Source organism: Moschus berezovskii, chromosome 15 (genome assembly GCF_049115385.1).
Source record: "Moschus berezovskii isolate FMDL1 chromosome 15, NW_MosBer_1.0, whole genome shotgun sequence".
Lineage (NCBI taxonomy): Eukaryota > Metazoa > Chordata > Mammalia > Artiodactyla > Moschidae > Moschus > Moschus berezovskii.
In genome coordinates this window covers 81,256,553-81,273,609 of record NC_142474.1, presented here as the reverse complement: position 1 = coordinate 81,273,609, position 17,057 = coordinate 81,256,553, and the positions used below count along the sequence as shown (strand labels likewise).

At 42.6% G+C, this 17,057-nt stretch overlaps 1 protein-coding gene across 1 annotated transcript in view; it reads right to left on the bottom strand.

The window, feature by feature from the left end:
• Positions 1-2,827: 2,827 nt before the first annotated feature.
• The window catches only part of SPTLC3 (serine palmitoyltransferase long chain base subunit 3), a 168,117-nt gene continuing 153,887 nt past the window's right edge, over positions 2,828-17,057 (bottom strand). Inside the window, exons 11-12 of the mRNA XM_055426625.2 lie at positions 11,795-11,924; positions 2,828-5,702 (exon numbers count right to left, since the gene is read on the bottom strand). Coding sequence (XP_055282600.1) covers positions 5,589-5,702; positions 11,795-11,924 — 244 coding nt within the window. The 3' untranslated portion in view covers positions 2,828-5,588. The remainder of the gene's footprint in view (positions 5,703-11,794; positions 11,925-17,057) is intronic.

Here is a 17,057-nt window from a genome sequence, read left to right as displayed (position 1 = left end):
ACAAAGGTCCGTCTAGTCAAGGCTATGGTGTTTCCCGTGGTCATGTATGGATGTGAGAGTTGGACTGTGAAGAAAGCTAATTGCCGAAGAATTGATGCTTTTGAACTGTGGTGCTGGAGAAGACTCTTGAGAGTCCCTTGGATTGCAAGGAGATCCAACCTGTGCATTCTAGAGGAGATCAATCTTGGGTGTTCATTGGAAGGACTGATGCTGAAGCTGAAACTCCAATACTTTGGCCACCTCATGCGACGAGTTGACTCACTGGAAAAGACTCTCATGCTAGGAGGGATTGGGGGTGGGAGGAGACAGTGACGACAGAGAATGAGATGGCTGGATGGCATCACTGACTCGATGGACATGAGTTTGAGTGAACTCCGAGAGTTGATGATGGACAGGGAGGCCTGGTGTGCTGTGATTCATGGGGTCGCAAAGAGTCGGACACGACTGAGCGACTGAACTGAACTGACCCTTTACAGAGATTCAGTGAAATAAATAACTGATGACGTCATAAGATTCCTGGAGGTTGCCTTCAAGTAATCTGGTGGGAGGGGGTGCCAGATGAAAACGGCTGGCCATGAATTGATAATGTTTGGAGCTTGGTGATAGGCATGTGTGGGTTTGTTATACTGTTCTGTTTTATTGTATGTTTAGATTTTTCCATTATAAAACTTTCTAAACTGTGTAAATTAGAAATAAATTTTTTTTCAACTTTAAGGTCATCTTTTTATTGACTGAATTTTTCAAACAATCCAGGAAGTCAACATCTTTAAAGTAATGTTAAACTGTATTCATTAATTTCTTTGTAATAGGCATTAAAGAGAATAACATAAATAAATATAGTTATTAAAAATAAATATATTTTATTATATATAGGTATATATAACAAAATAAACTACATACATAAATTTAAAATATATAAAATATTTTTCTCTTCAGAAACTCAGTGGTGTTTAATTATGCATTTTAGAAGTAAAAGTTTTAAGTGGATGGATGGCTGTCAGCTCAAAGCTGAGTCCTTCCCCAAGAATTTCCCTTGTCTGAAAGGAATTATCATCTAAGTTACCCCTCTCCCCCAGGGATGACCTGGTAGCCTGCATCCTTTAACTAGTGAGGGGGGGCACACCTGGCTCCCTCGCCTTCTTTTGAGCTACTTCTAAAGGCCCACCTCAGTTATATAGCTTCTCTGGGGCTTACTGAAGCCTCTGTTATGATGACATCACAGTGCAACTTCTGTTTCCAATCCTGTTTCCTCCCTACAACCTAGATATTGGAACACTGTATGCAGTCTCAGTGGTGTGCCTGACCAACATTTAACAGCCAGCTCTCCGGACCACTAATCTGTAGTGTTTGCACGTTTCTGTGGTGTAAATACTCCCAACAAGGCCGATTTCCAGCTACAAAGGTGATGTCCCTGAAAACAGAGTTGGGAAGAGATGGACACCATTGGTTCTGGTGATGCGGTGCAAATCACGGCTCTCTACCCTGGGCCAATTTTTCTCTGTGAAATTCTTAAAAGCAAATCTTAGTGTTTTTTTTTTTTAGGGCTGTTGCTGCTAACTCCCTTCAGTCATGTCCAACTCTGCGACCCCATAGACGGCAGCCCACCAGGCTCCTCTGTCCCTGGGATTCTCCAGGCAAGAACACTAGAGTGGGTGACCCAAACTAAATCAACACAAAAACATCAACTCTTTTTTATATTGCCAATTTGGGTGATCGGTTTATTAAAGAAATTAATGTATCACAGGCAGAATGAAATGAAGTTGGTCACCTCAAATGTTTCAGTGAAACACACACATACATACACACACACAAAACACCACACCACAACACCATAAGACAATGTCCCACAATAATTACCTAGAAACATTTAAAATACAGACTCCTTCTAATTTCTTAAACGTTACACAGCTCCATACAGCATTCTGAGAAAAAAGACTTCAAATATATTGTTCTTAGTGAAACTGGGAAAAAACTGCCAAGGAAGACAGTTGTTATTATTGCCATAAATCAAATCCTATATTTAAGAGAGCCAAGGTTTCCTCAATCAGAGTAACTCATTTATAATATTTGTTATCTCTGAAGACAAACACCGAGGAGCATTGCATGTTTGGACACTATTAAGACTTCCACCTGGTTCAAGAGCTACTGTTGGAATAAATAAATAATCAGAAGTTGAAGATATTTTTCAGGGGTGGGAAGAAAAAAAGGAAACAAGATACCACAATTGATGGAACGAGGTCATGAAAAGAAAAAGGAACATCTTGTAAGAAACGACAGAAAGGAGACAAAGGAGAACTAGAGAAGAGATACTTCTGTTCGAATGAACGGCAGGTTATTCTTCAATACTGGGTTCATTTTTGGGGAAAGAGAAGGCACCTTGAAATGGGAACAAAATGTTCCATTGGGTGGAAAGTTTAGAATAATTATTTTCACAATATAAACACTCTTAATCACCAACAGAGAATCAGAACAAAGTTCCTGGTAAGTTACTAGTTACCAGTCCTGGTGGGCTGCAGTCCGTGGGGTTGCTGAGGGTCAGACACGACTGAGCAACTTCACTTTCACTTTTCACTTTCACACATTGGAGAAGGAAACGGCAACCCACTCCAGTGTTCTTGCCTGGAGAATCCCAGGGACGGGGGAGCCTGGTGGGCTTCCGTCTATGGGGTCACACAGAGTCGGACACAACTGAAGTGACTTAGCAGCAGCAGTCCCAATGAAGGTGAAAGTCACTCAATTGTGTCCAACTCTTTGTGACCCCATGGACTATATAGTCAATGGAATTCTCCAGGTCAGAATACTGGAGGGGGTAGCCTTTCCCTTCTCCAGGGGATCTTCCCAACCCAGGGATTGAACCCAGGTCTCCTGCACTGCAGGTGTGCAGGTGGATTCTTTATCAGCTGAGCCACCAGGGAAGCCCTGGTTCTCAAATTATGACCTGGTAGACAATCTCCTGGGAAGACAGGCTGAAATGCATGATTCCTGGGGCACTGGAGCTATTTTGATTCAGTGGAAGTCTGGTTTGGGGCCCAGGGATCTTTATTTTAATAAGCTTACTAGTACATTCTGAAGCCCATAGTCTCTGTCAAAACAAAACATGCTAAAAGGCAAGATAGTCAACAACAGGATATTGCATTCCATAAGATTAGGAAGGTGTCTATGCCATTTTGCTATTATGCAAATATACTCTCCTTACAAATATCAGTCTGGATCCTTCCATCTTCTGTTTCCCTGAAGGTCATTTTTAGAAATAGCATCTTCCATCTATTCATTAGTCAGCCAGATTCTCATCTCTGTATCTGTAAACTCTTGCTCTGTAAAGAAAGGGGAAAATGTGCTTATACGTGTGTATGGATGCACACATGCATTCTTCACAGTTGGGAGGGTTGGGGGTATAAGACATTACAGTTCTGTTAGAAAATTATCTTTCCAAACAGAGCCAACCAAAGGGACATTTTTGGCTCTGGTATAGCTATGGAGACCCAACAATACCTATTGAATTGAAATCACACTTTTATTAACTTAGCAGTAGATTTTTTCTTATAAAAACGAAAAATTCTCACAAGTACTCTCTTAATCAATCTCACTCTGTAAGACATATATCCTTCTATTATTAACCCTCTGGGACCCAAACCCCTCTAATGTGCCCAGGAAACAGTCCATTTGGATTACAGTTGTTCTCATAAGTTCATATTCAGCACAGACAGTCTGACAGAGCTAGATTCTTGATCGCATGTTGGAGAATGTAATCAGTGGCTCAGCACTCTGGCATCTTGATGAAGATTCATTTTGGACAATTAACTGAGATCAATTTCATTTAAACATACATTTTCAAGAGAAAAGACCTATGTGCCTTCCTTTTCTTGGCACATGTATACAATATATATTTTCTTTGCACAAGGAACGCTGCACCGGTTCACTGAGTTGGAATTTAGTCTCTGTTGAAATTTAGTTATCAAAATCAGCCATTGGATGGAGCAACTGCATTTTCAGGACCCACTCCTGTCCTCTTCTGCTTATAGGACTCCTTACAAAAATTCAGGGGGAACTTTATCATGCAGTCCACTTTTAAGCTGATGTACCTATTAGGCTAATAGTTTCCCACATAAAAAGCTTTCCACACTGATCACCTTTATCCTTTAAAAAGCTGTGAGCACCCAGTCCCCCAGAACACGGCGGGCTGTGGGTAGGGTTTCTGTTCCAGCACACAGCGTGAGAGTCGCGTCCATCTGTGTCACGTGAAGTCAAACCTCTCTTGAAGTGATTTGTTTAGAGTGTCATTTGATGGAGTGGAATGTTCTGTAACTCATTTGAACTATTACAGAAGCTTTGGTAAAAGGTCACCACTGCTTTTTAAGAGTTTCCCAATCTGGGCACCATCTGGGGGCTTGTTAAAGATAAGGTTTTCAATTGGCTTTTTTCCATACCGACTAGATTCAATTAGCAAAGGGCTACTTTTGCAGAGAAGTTTGTGTTCACATTTAGAGAGGGAGAGACAGACAGACAGCAGACGTACAGACACAGACAGAGACAGAGCAACTCAAGCAAAGCCCACCCAGCCCCAAAGTGGAGCTTGTGCCAGAGGGCAGCACTGTTTAACAGGTCTGAACGGAGGGGTCAGAACTGAAAAGCTGAATAGCATTCACTTTCAAATGTCACTTTTGAACTGATCCGCTCTTCAAGTGTAGTCTCAGGAGTCAACTCTAAAGGAACTTGAATTTCCCCATGTCTTCCACATTCAGTAGGAAAATGACAGCTCATTCCTCAATGTCGTAAAAGCAATGCGAAACATTCAGTCCACAAGGCACCAAGGACGCTCACACCGTTACACCTTTATCATTTTAGTCTAGGCCTACAGTTGGCTTGGTTGCTTTCTTCCCTCTTCCTGATGAAACAAAAGTCTTGAATTTTCCAAACCTCAAAAGCTCAGCTATAAAACTGTAGGAAACCAGGAACAGGAAAAGGAAAGTTTCCTGTAAAGATGTCTTTGGTCTTGCTGGCCAGGTCTGCGCTCTCCCTTCAAACACTCAATATGGCTTCTGACACTTGTCCTTGGAAAAAGTCCAAATGTGGCAAATGGTAGAGGCAACATTTCTTTACCCTCCCGCCTGGAACTTCCCATGATATGGATGAGTTCTAGCTGGTTCTTTCATGGGTAACAAGGAGTCCAGCTACTGCCCACCACCCTTGCCCCCATCTGCAGATAAAATTAGCAAACACATAATGAGATCTACTGAAGTAAAAAATCAAAACTCTCTCATTTGGCTGGAATTCCTAAAAGGGTCTGGACTGAAGAGACTGCACAGTAGCAGCTAAAACGCAGGCTCTTTGCCATTAAAAATATTCTAAAAAATGTGTGTGTGGTATGTGTGTGTGTTTGCGGCAGGATGCTTGGGGGAGGAGAACGTTAATGTCTCTGCAGAGACAATAAAAACACAATGACGATTGTGTCTCCCTTGGTTCAATGAAATTGTTTTGGAAACCAAAACTGTCCTTAGAAAGGAGGAGAAATCCATTTATATTCCTTTTGAGGCAAGGAAGGAGGTCTTCCTGGCCAAGTCTTTAGGGTCCATTCAGGTCCAGGAAACTCAATCCTCAAGTTCAAAGCTCATCTCATCATAGAGTTCCGGGCGTGCTGACTTCCTGTTCCGGGAATATTTCACATCCAGGAGGTCACCCATTTCATCCAGGGCTTCCAAAACCTGCAAAGAGATTGCCTCCCATTAGTTTTATTTAAACTCCCAAGTGACCTTGCCCTCTGAGGTCTCACAGAAAACCGCACTCTTCTTTTGCCAGCTTATTTGATTTTTAAAGAAAAGGAAAAAGATCCAAGTCAGTAAGCTGAGGTTCATAAACCAGCCCTAGAGGAATGCTGGAGGTTAATGCATTTTATTTCATATTCTTTAACAGTCTAGCTCCACATTATGCATGTTTAAGATATTGTGGGGATGTGAAGAGAGGAAGAAACACATTTGATTCATGCTTACCCTTGAAGTCTTTATTTTTAAAATTTAATGACAGTATAAACTTGTGAGAGAAAAAGAAAAAAGTTCACAGATTACATTTGAGTTAAGTCTTCATGACACAAGAAATCAACCTGACCAGGAAGAAAATGAACACGGTGGTAACTAATTCCTTCCCTGGTGGCTCAGACAGTAAAGAATCTGCCGACAATGCTGGAGACTCGGGTTTAATCCCTAGGTAGGGAAACGAGCAACCTCCTTTCTCTCTCCCATGCTTCCCCATCCCTCCCACTCTCAGCTTTTAATACTCAGCTCTATGCTCCATAGAATAATAAGAGTTTAAAACTGCAAGGGACCAAGAGCTCATCTATTTCAATTCTCTTAATCCAGGCAGGTAAACGTACAATTTTACAAATGAAACAGCTGAAGTCCAGAATATACACAATGCAATTTTTCCTTCCAGTCTATTGCTGATCCTACAGAATTCGGCATGCTTTTTTTTTTTTTTAACATTTTGGTTCTGTTTTTCTCAACCAGTCAAAAGAAAATGGAACGATATTAGAGTCTAATGTTTAGAAAAAAGGGAAAATAAGAGTTGCTAACATCAGAATAAATGACTCATGGGGCTTATGGACGTTCTCTGTTAGGAAGACTTTCAAACTGACATCAGTTAAGATCTCTATCAAGACGTTATGAATAGTTTATTTCAAGGTGGTAGAATTATGGGTGATTAAAATTTTCTTTTCACTTCAATGCATTTTCTTATCTTTTATACCAATATAAGCACTAAGAAAAGGCAACAGACGTTACATTTTAAGTGGCATAAATCTGGGATAGTTTCCACTGCTTTTGCTGAAGGTGGGGGATGGGGCAGGTCAGTGACTTTGAAAGTGAAGGAGCCACATACTTGGGGGAGGTGAGACAATTCGTGGACGATGTGGGAGGGAAGCATAGGACTTCAATTATTTATTAATCTCAATCTTTTAAAAATATACTTTTATTTTTAATACAAGTTTAAACGGTACTTTCCATTTACAGCTATTACACAATATTGGCTGTATTCCCCATGCAGTATGATACATCCCTCAGTCTGTTCTTAAACCCAGTAGTTTGCACCTCCTGCTCATCCGCCCCCATATTGCCCCTCCTGCCCCAGGAGTAACCACTAGTTTGTTCTCTCTGTGTGTGTCTGTTTCTTTTTGGTTATATTCATTACTTTGCTGTATTTTTTAGAGTCCACAGGTGAGCAGTATCATACAGAATGTGTCTCTGTCTGACTTAGTTTGCTGCTCATAATGCCCTCCACATCCAACCATGTTGCTGCAAATGGAAAAATGTCATTCTCTTTTAGGGCTGAATAGTATTCCATTGTGTGTGAGTGTCTGTGTGTGTATACATTACATTTTCTTTATCCATTTGTCTCTTGATGGACACCTAGGTTGCTTCCCTGTCTTGGCAATTATAAATAATGCTGCCATGAACATTGGGAGTGTATGTGTCTTTTTAAATTAGTGGCATTTTTTTCAGATATGTACCCAGGAATGGAATTCCCGGCTCGTGTGGCATTCTATTTTTATCTTTTGAGAAACTTCTATACTGTCTTTCATGGTAGCTGCACCAATTTACGCTCCTACCAACAGTGCACAGGGGTTCTCTGTTTTCCACATCCTTGCCAACACCTTTTACTTGTGTTCTTTACAATGACAGCCATTCTGACAGATGTGACATAGTATCTCAAACTATTTAACTGTTTTTGGTGTCTGTTGTAAAATGTGCATAATATGCTGGTAATGCATATATCATCTCAAAATGGATTTATGCTGAGGCTCACTGATCAACTTCCTGAACCATACCAGGACTCAAGCAAAGTTGGCTTTATGCAGCTTTTGCTGCCGCAGGGAAACACACTCCTGAACCATCTTCGTAACATCTGGGAAGAGTTACTTGTCACCTTTGGACTCGTACATAAGAGGATTCTAAGAAAATAGGGGGCCAGTTCTGGGTAGGACGCTGCCAAGAAGTGAGAGAAACTCAGTGTTGGTCATATGTAGACTTCTTATTTGGAAGGTGGGAGGATTAAAAGGAGGTTAGAGCTGACCTTGGGCTACTCTGGTGGCACAGACACTGAAGAATCTGCCTGCAATGCAGGAGACCTGGGTTCGATCCCTGGGTCAGGAAAATCCCCTAGAGAAGGAAATAGCTGCCCATTCCAGTATTCTTGCCAGGAGAATTCGATGCACAGAGGTGCCTGGTGGGCTGCTGTCCGTGGGGCTGCAAAGAGTCGGGCATGACTGAGCAGCTAGCACTGCCGCTGACACTAACACTAACCACTGCTCCACCACTGCCACCGCCGTTCACATTAGAAGAGCTGCATTTTAAGTCACTTTGTGTCTGCAAAGTGGCTCTGTTTCTGTCTTGTTCCAAAGACGGTCACTGAATTGACTTGTCTAATAGTGTGTATTTTTGGCAAGTGTTGTTTATGTTCAGTCACCACCTTAATGCCCTGGCTTTTCAAGGGGTCATTTTTTCATATTCTCTTCTAGTAAGAAATCTGCTCAAAATTTTGTATTGATTTGATGATCTCAAAAGTTTAGAGGCGTTTGTCTAGGCGAGAGTTCCATGCCTCTTCCAGTCCAGGTAATCTGTAGGAATTAACTCATGAAGACAATCACCAGGTCTGATATCTACTGAACCGGGTACTCATTGAGTGCCTCAATGCTGTTCGGGTCAGAAATAAGACGCAAATCCACCTAGGCTACCCATCCCTTCAGCTGTCTCTAGAGCTCGCTTCTAGGCACGTGGACTTCTCCCCACACCTGCAATGTTCCTCTCATAACTCCCTTCTTCTACTGATGTGTAAACATGCTCAAGTCTCCCTCCACTTTCAAAAGCTTTTTCTAAACCAGTTTTTCTTGTCTTTACAAACTTCTCGAAAATTTTGTCTACATCATTCATTAGATTTAGAAGAAATGATTTGTTAAAATTAATATACTGGAAATATACACTCATTTTAGAGAAACTGGACAATGTAGAACAGAAACAGCAAAGTTCTCCCATCGTCTCAAAACCCAGGGTTAGTTCAGTTGTTAATTTGTCATCTAATGAATCATTACTGTGTTTTGCTATTGTTTTTGAGTCGCTAAGTCACATCTGACTCTGTGAACCCGTGGACTGCAGCATGCCAGGCTCCTCTGTCCTTCACTATCTCCTGGAGTTTGCTCAAATTCATGTCCATTGAGTCACGGATGCTATTTAATCATCTCTTCCTGTGCTGCCCCCTTTTCCTTTTGTCTTCAATCTTTCCCAGCATCACATACTATGTTCTATACATTGGTTTAAGTCCTAAAAATATAATGGTGAAGCAGAAAGATATGGATCCATGTCCGTGTGTGTATGTGGTATGGTTGCACACGTGTGCAATTCAAACTGAAAGTATCACCTTCATTTTTAATTCTTTGCATTATTATTTCCGTTCCCTTCACTACCCTAAAACGCTCTGCTCTGAGCAACAGCAAGCTCCTGGTAACTGCTAAGCTAATGATTTCTTCTCCCCTCTCACAGCATTTGGATGTTCTGCTGATTCTCCCCCAACTTGAAGCTTTTGCCTTTTTAGTGTTGGGCAGTACACCAGCTCGTGACATTTTGGATTGCACTAAGTCCATCCTAAAGGAGATCGGTCCTGGGTGTTCATTGGTAGGACTGATGCTGAAGCTGAAACTCCAGTGTTTTGGCCACCTGATGTGAAGAGCTGACTCATTTGAAAAGACCCTGATGTTGGGAGGGATTGGTGGCAGGAGGAGAAGGGGACAACAGAGGATGAGATGGCTGGATGGCATCACTGACTCAATGGTCATGGGTTTGAGTGAACTCCGGGAGTTGGTGATGGACAGGGAGACCCGGCGTGCTGTGATTCATGGGGTCGCAAAGTGTCGGACACGACTGAGCGACTGAACTGAGCTCCCTCTGAGCCCAGGCCTTCATCTGTGATTCCTGTATCCACCCACGGATGCAGGTGCTTCTGGAGTCTGCCCTTAGTCCATGTGCTTCTATTTGGACAATTCTTTCTTCTACCATTGACTTTAGTGATCTCCCCTTGAAGTGAAGTGAAAGTCACTCAGTCATGTCCAACTCTTTGTGACCCATGGACTGTAGCCCACCAGGCTTCTCCATCCATGGGATTCCCCAGGCCAGAATACTAGAGTGGGTTGCCATTTCTTTCTCCAGGGGATCTTCCCAACCCAGGGATCGAACCCAGGTCTCCTGCATTGCAGACAGATGCTTTACCAACTGAGCCACCTGGGAAGCCCTGATCTTCCCTTAGTTCCTCAAATTACAGCAACTCCAGTTTTGCATGTTCTCCTAAGCTCTAGAATTGGATTTTCCTTTTTCAAAATTTTATTATAGTTGATTTACAGTGTTGTATTAATTTTCTCTACACAGCAGAGTGATTCAGTTATACATATATATATTGTTTTTTCACATTCTTTTCCATTATGGTTTGTCCCAGGATATTGAATATGGTTCCCTGTGCTATACAATGCTGCTGCTGCTGAGTCACTTCAGTCGTGTCCGACTCTGTGTGACCCCATAGACGGAAGCCCACGAGGCTCCCCCGTCCCTGGGATTCTCCAGGCAAGAACACTGGAGTGGTGCTATACAATAGGTCCTCACTATTTATCCATCCTATGTATAATAGTGGAACTTTCCCACTGATGGCTTATAGACATGTAATCCCTACATGTCTACAGCTGAGCTCATTTGATTCCCCTAGTCCTGCTGATGATTTGCTATTCTTTGCCACATGTCTTATTTCCTAGTAACTTTGCTCTGCTATTCTTCATGCACTAGAGAGCTAGAGACCTCGGATTATCCTTGACTCCCTGGCCCACATGTGTCCTGCATCCAAATATTTGCCAAATCTTGGCAGATCCATGCATGCATAATGTCCGTTCCTAGATTCATTTCTTTTGCTCCCATTGCCCTTGACCTCATCATCTCTTATTTTGCTCAAATAGCTCCATAGATGTGATGACTCACTGTACCTCCATGCTTCTGCAGTTATCTTTACTAGATTGTCATCTCATCTAGAATGTCTGTCCTACAGTTGTCATTCTTTACTAGGTGAATTTATTCTCTCTGGTATTATTATGAGGTACCTGTTTATAGCATGTCCTCTTAGACTTTTTGCCCCAGAGTTTTGCATAGATCAGACACCTGATAGTGTTTGCTAAACTGCATTGATTTTCATGAGACAGTTTCATCACCCCGAACTGACTGACCTGGCTTGGATCTGATATTATTCATTCATACAGAGATTGAAATTTAAGGACAGCAAAATGGTAAAATGGTTTTGAAATCCTTTGCACCTCAGGTAGGATGAGCTTTTACAATAGGTCTATCTTTGCTGTTGGCTTTCCAAATGTGGCTTATGTGGGTCCTATTTTCTTGTGATGGACGCAGTGACTCTGACCAGTGCCAGGAGGTAGGCAATTGCTGCTGAAACAGCACAAGAAGTCAGCATCAGCTTTTAAGAAGAAGCCAAGAGCAGGACATCTGGCTTTTCGGTCAGTCTTTGCTGTGAAACCGAAACACCTATATGATTCAAGTCTTTCTGGGTTGATTTTCTTTTCTATCTGCTGAGTTGATCACATTGTTGTGCATTGCTGGGACTCCCCTCCCCGCATTTTTTTAAAAAAGTAGTGAGGGTTATTGGTGTTGTTTTCTTACACCATCCAAGAGAAATCCAGGGAAACGCAAGCAAGCTCTGCGAAAGAAGACGCTCAGACTCCGAGGCCCCGTCCCGCTGCTTCGGTGGGGCCCTGGGCACTCACCGTGTCCAGCATCTCCCGGGTGTGTGCGGCTGAAACACAAAACCGAGCCCGCGCTTCCGCAAGGGGTGTAGCCGGAAATCCAACGACCACCACGCCGATTTTTCTCTTTAATAGATGCCTTGCAAAAGCCCTAAGGGAGAGATTAAGAAGGAGGTTAATGGCAAGCCACTCCAGTACTCTTGCCTAGAAAATCCCATGGACGGAGGAGCCTGGTGGGCTGCAGTCCATGGGGTCGCTACGAGTCAGATATGACTGAGCGGCTTCACTTTCACTTTTCACTTTCACACATTGGAGAAGGAAATGGCAACCCACTCCAGTGTTCTTGCCTGGAGAATCCCAGGGACGGGGGAGCCTGGTGGGCTGCCGTCTGTGGGGTCGCACAGAGTCGGACACGACTGAAGTGACTCAGCAGCAGCAGCAGCGACTGAGAGATGACAAAATTCTACTGCAAAAAAGGAATGTGGCTAGTGACTTTGGTTTTAAAAAATAAGTAAAAGATAACTGAAGTAATGAAACTTCCATCAAATACAACTGACCAGGAAATGTGGCAGCAGTCACTTGATGGCACCCGTAACTGTGTGTGTACATTGTGGGACGTGGCCTGTTCATTAGGCAATTGTGTGTTCAGTCTTCGACATTGAGCAGAAAATACAGGTGGACATGGACACGCCCGTGACCCTGGCTGAACAAATTCGCATATATGTAAACTTTCTGTCTGCAGAGTTCCTAATGAATAAAAGCCCTAACACACTTGTAGGACAAGAAAGAGAGACAGACTTCGAGCAGGGACTTGTGGACACAGAGGAAAGGAGAGGGCGTGGTGAAGTGAGAGAGTATACTGACATATATTTACTACCTTGTGTAAATGGACAGCTGCTGCATACACAAGGAGCTCAGTCCGTGCTCCGTGATGACTCAGAGGGGTGGGGTTGGTGGGGGTCGGGTGGGAGGGGGCTCAGGAGCAAGGGGATATATGTAGACATATGACTGATTCATGTTGTTGTACACGGAAATTAACACAACATTGTAAAGAAATTATGCTCCAATAAAAAGAACCGTAGCACAATGCAACTACATAAACAATTTGTTAGATGCAAACCTATATGCTTTCAATGCTTAATACAGTACCGATAATGCAGTGTGGAGATTTTCAGAAGCCTCTGCTTCGTGACTGTAATTTCAGAATCAGGATCAGAGGGTCTGCGGGAGACAACCCCAAGCCACGTTCTCTCTCCAGAGACAGGATTTTATTTTCTATCAAGCCAAAGATAGGAAATAGCAAGGGTCTTCTCACTTTTTATGTGTGCCTTCAGGGATAATAAACCCATTGGCTGGACTAAGGGGGAGGGAGGGGAGGAGGATGGGAGGGAAAAAAGTGTGCACTCACAGAGTCCTTTTCTAGAAGGAGCCTAGAGGCTTAGGTCATAGAATTAAAAAGCTCTTTCATACAGAGTAAAACCTTTTAAAGCTAGGATTCCTTCCCCTTAACCACTTCTAGCGTCTTTTTATTTCAGAGCTAATCTCAGCAAGGATTCTAGAATACTGAGCTCTCAAAGTCTGGAAATTGCTTGCACTGAGGTCCAACCTCAGACACTGGCATGTGTGTCCAAGTAGGTGAGCATTTCCCTCCCTGTGCTCATCACTCCCCACAGGAGTCCTTCGTCCCTGAGAAGCTCACACACAAGTGGGGTAAACGTCTCAGATCTTCTCAGCATTAAGAGGTTGCTGTTGTTTAGTCGCTAAGTCAGGTCTGACTCTGTGACCCCAGGGACTGTAGCCTGCCAGGTTCCTCTGTCCAGGGATTTTCCAGGCAGGAACACTGGAGCGGGTTGCCATTTCCTTCTCCTTTGCGGTGTCTTATTTTAGGCTGGAAGTTGACAGCGCCACAGAAACCCTGAGTTTCAGGAAGAATTCTTGATGCAGCCACAGAGAGGAAGGTTGTGGGGTCTCTCCTCCTCCTGTTTAACTGACGGCTTTTAGGTTTCCTCGTGCAGAAGGTGGGTTATCAAAGGAAGTGATGGAGATTGCAGGGACCACCAAACACAGCCTCTCTGGCCCCCTGGCTCGGGCAAGGCGAGATTCAGCCTTTGATTTGGAAAGGTTGCAAGGAGATGGAGCTTTCTAACTGAGGAAGCTTGAAAACCGGCCATTCTTTCTCTTTCTTGATCACCCAATGGAAGGCTGCCCACGGAACTGCACAGGATGAGAGCTTGTAATTGTCTGAGAAACAAGTCAAGTGCTTTTATTGCTAGAGTACAAACCACCTGACCCATGATTTCTGGCCGGCTTTTGGGACTCCCCAAAGACCATTTCACTGTCTGCACTTTTCTCTTTGTACCAGAGGAAGTGAGTTTTGCCAAAGAATGTAGAATGAAATATATGACTGTTGATTCATTAGGTTAATCCGAGGCCTCCCTGGAGCACATCTAAATTTAAAGCTTACATCTTACACAAGTAAAGCTAGCCTCCTTTACTTAATGTATATGATTGTTCTGAACGTTCAGCATAATGAGCCTCTGGGTTTGTACTTCCCAAATCAAATTAGAGCTGGCATAGCCTGAAAGAAACTAAACTACTTGAATAAGAAGAAGAATAAAATATTAGCCCTGCACTATACACAGCATCGGTGCATTTTCTGCACCACCATTCTCCAAGCATATGATGAGGCCTGGGGCTGGAAAATGTCAGTCCTCTACTAAATAGGAAATACAATTCTTCTGATTATTTAAGTGAATTTTTATCAGTGAAATCACATTCTACTCTACTACACAGAAGAGTCCAGTGGTAGAGCTACAGTAAGACTTTATTCAAAAGTATATCTGACTAGAGATCATATTTCTATTCTGCAGTGGGGGGAAATGTGGAGAAATCACAGTTCTTTAATAAAATCAAAGGTTTTTAAATGAACAAATGGAAAAAGTGTTCAGACACTGGCTGAGACAACTAACTCCCTGTTTCAAAGCTTTTCTGCGTATAAACTTTCCACTGAAGGAATATCAGAGAAGAAAACAAGACCAGGGAATGGCTACTCCTGCCAACAATAGATAAGATTACGTTTTGGAACTAACCTGTTCTAAGTTTCCTTAACAACAGAAATAATTGGATTTTTTTTGGACTAATCGTACAGTCCCCATTGAACTAATCCATGACCTTTTGATTTACCGATGATGACATTAAAGAAGGTTAAATTATACTCTGCATTGCTTTAAAGAGATGTGTGTTTTTCCCTGTGGGCTAAAGCTTGAGAGGCTGTGCAGTGCATTGAAAAGAGCCCTGGTTTAGGAGGCAAATGGAACTGACCTGAACTCTGTGCTCTAGGACCTGCAACAGGAGTGACACTGAGAAAATAGTTTTGACTTTTGTGCATTTAGGTGTCTTCATTTGTAAACCCAAGCTAGGCATCCCACTTTCAATGGCTGAACATTGGTGTAAAAGCCTTCCTTAGCATATAATTAACACTCAGCAATATTAGCTCCTCCTTAAAACTATCTTACAAGGGCAGGTACTAGATCATTTGACATATCATCCAAGGTCCAGTTGATGCAGGGCATAGCAAGATCTTTTCCTACTCTTTTCCTGGAAGTTTTATTTTTATTAAAGGATAATAATTATTTTACTTTATCCTGTATAAAATAAAGATTTTAAAAAATATTGTAATTATTTTAAAGTAATTATTTTAAAAAGACATGCAACCATAATGACTCAATCTTGCACTCAGTTGAAACTAGTAATAATAATCATTGTAGCCACTGTGGTAGAAGTAGTTGTAATAATGATGTCTACCATGACTGAATGCTTATTCAATCACTAAATGAGTGCTTCGTATGCACTATTAATGCTATTAAAAATAACAGCCGACACTGAGTAGACCCTATGTAACAGGTGACATGCCAATGCTGATAGACTGCATCTTTTTTAATCTCCAAATGATATTAGGAAATAGGTCCTATTCAATCCCATTTTCTTTCTTTTTTAAAATTTAGGTTTCATTGGAAGATAATTGTCTTGTGATGTGTTTGGTTTCTGCTGTACGACCTGAGTCAGCCATGATTACACATGTGTGCCCTGCCTCCGCTCCCCCATCCTCAGAGCACCGGGCTGCGCCCCCCGTGTTACACAACAGCTCCCCACTAGCCATCTGTTTTACACACAGTAGTGTACACATGTCAGTGCTGCGCTCGCACTTCACCCCACTCTCTCCTTCCCCCTCTATTTTCACAGTCTTCATTCTTCCCCTGCAAATTAGTTCATCAGTACCATTTTTCTAGATTCCATATACATGTGTTAATATATGATATTTGTTTTGTTATGACTTATTTCATGCTGTATAATAGACACTAGGTTCATCCATCCATTTCAACTGACTCAAATTTGTTCTTTTTGTTGGCTGAATAATATTCCATTGAGCTTCCCTGGCGGCTCAGATGGTAAAGAATCTGCTTGCAATATGGGAGATGTGGGTTCAATCCCTGGGTTGGGAAGATCCCCTGAAGGATGACATGGCAACCCACTCCAGTATTCTTGCCTGGAGAATCCCTGTGGACAGAGGAGCCTGGTAGGCTACAGTCCATGCAATCGTAAAGAGTCGGACATGACTGAGCAACTAAGCACAGCACAATATTCCCCTGTATATATATACCATATCTTCTTTATCTATTCATCTGTCAATGGACATCTAGGTTGCTTCCATGTTCTGGCTATTGTAAACAGTGCTGCAATGAACACTGGGGTACATGCATCATGCATCTTTTTGAATTATGATCTTCTCAGGGTATAAAGATGCTCAATGTTGCTCATCATTCAGTTCAGTCGCTCAGTCATGTCCGACTCTTTGTGATCCCAGGAATCACAGCACACCAGGCCTCCCTGTCCATCACCAACTCCCGGAGTTCACTCAAACTCATGTCCATCGAGTCGGTGATGCCATCCAGCCATCTCATTCTCTGTCATCCCCTTCTCCTCCCGTCCCCAACCTTTCCCAGCATCAGAGTCTTTTCCAGTGAGTCAACTCGTCGCATGAGGTGGCCAAAGTATTGCAGTTTCAGCTTCAGCATCAGTCCTTCCAATGAACACCCAGGATTGATCTCCTTTAGAATGGACTGGTTGGATCTCCTTGCAGTCCAAGGGACTCTCAAGAGTCTTCTCCAGCACCACAGTTCAAAAGCATCAATTCTTCGGTGATCAGCTTTCTTCACAGTCCAACTCTCACGTCCATACATGACCACGGGAAAAACCATAGCCTTGACTAGAGTGACCTTTGTTG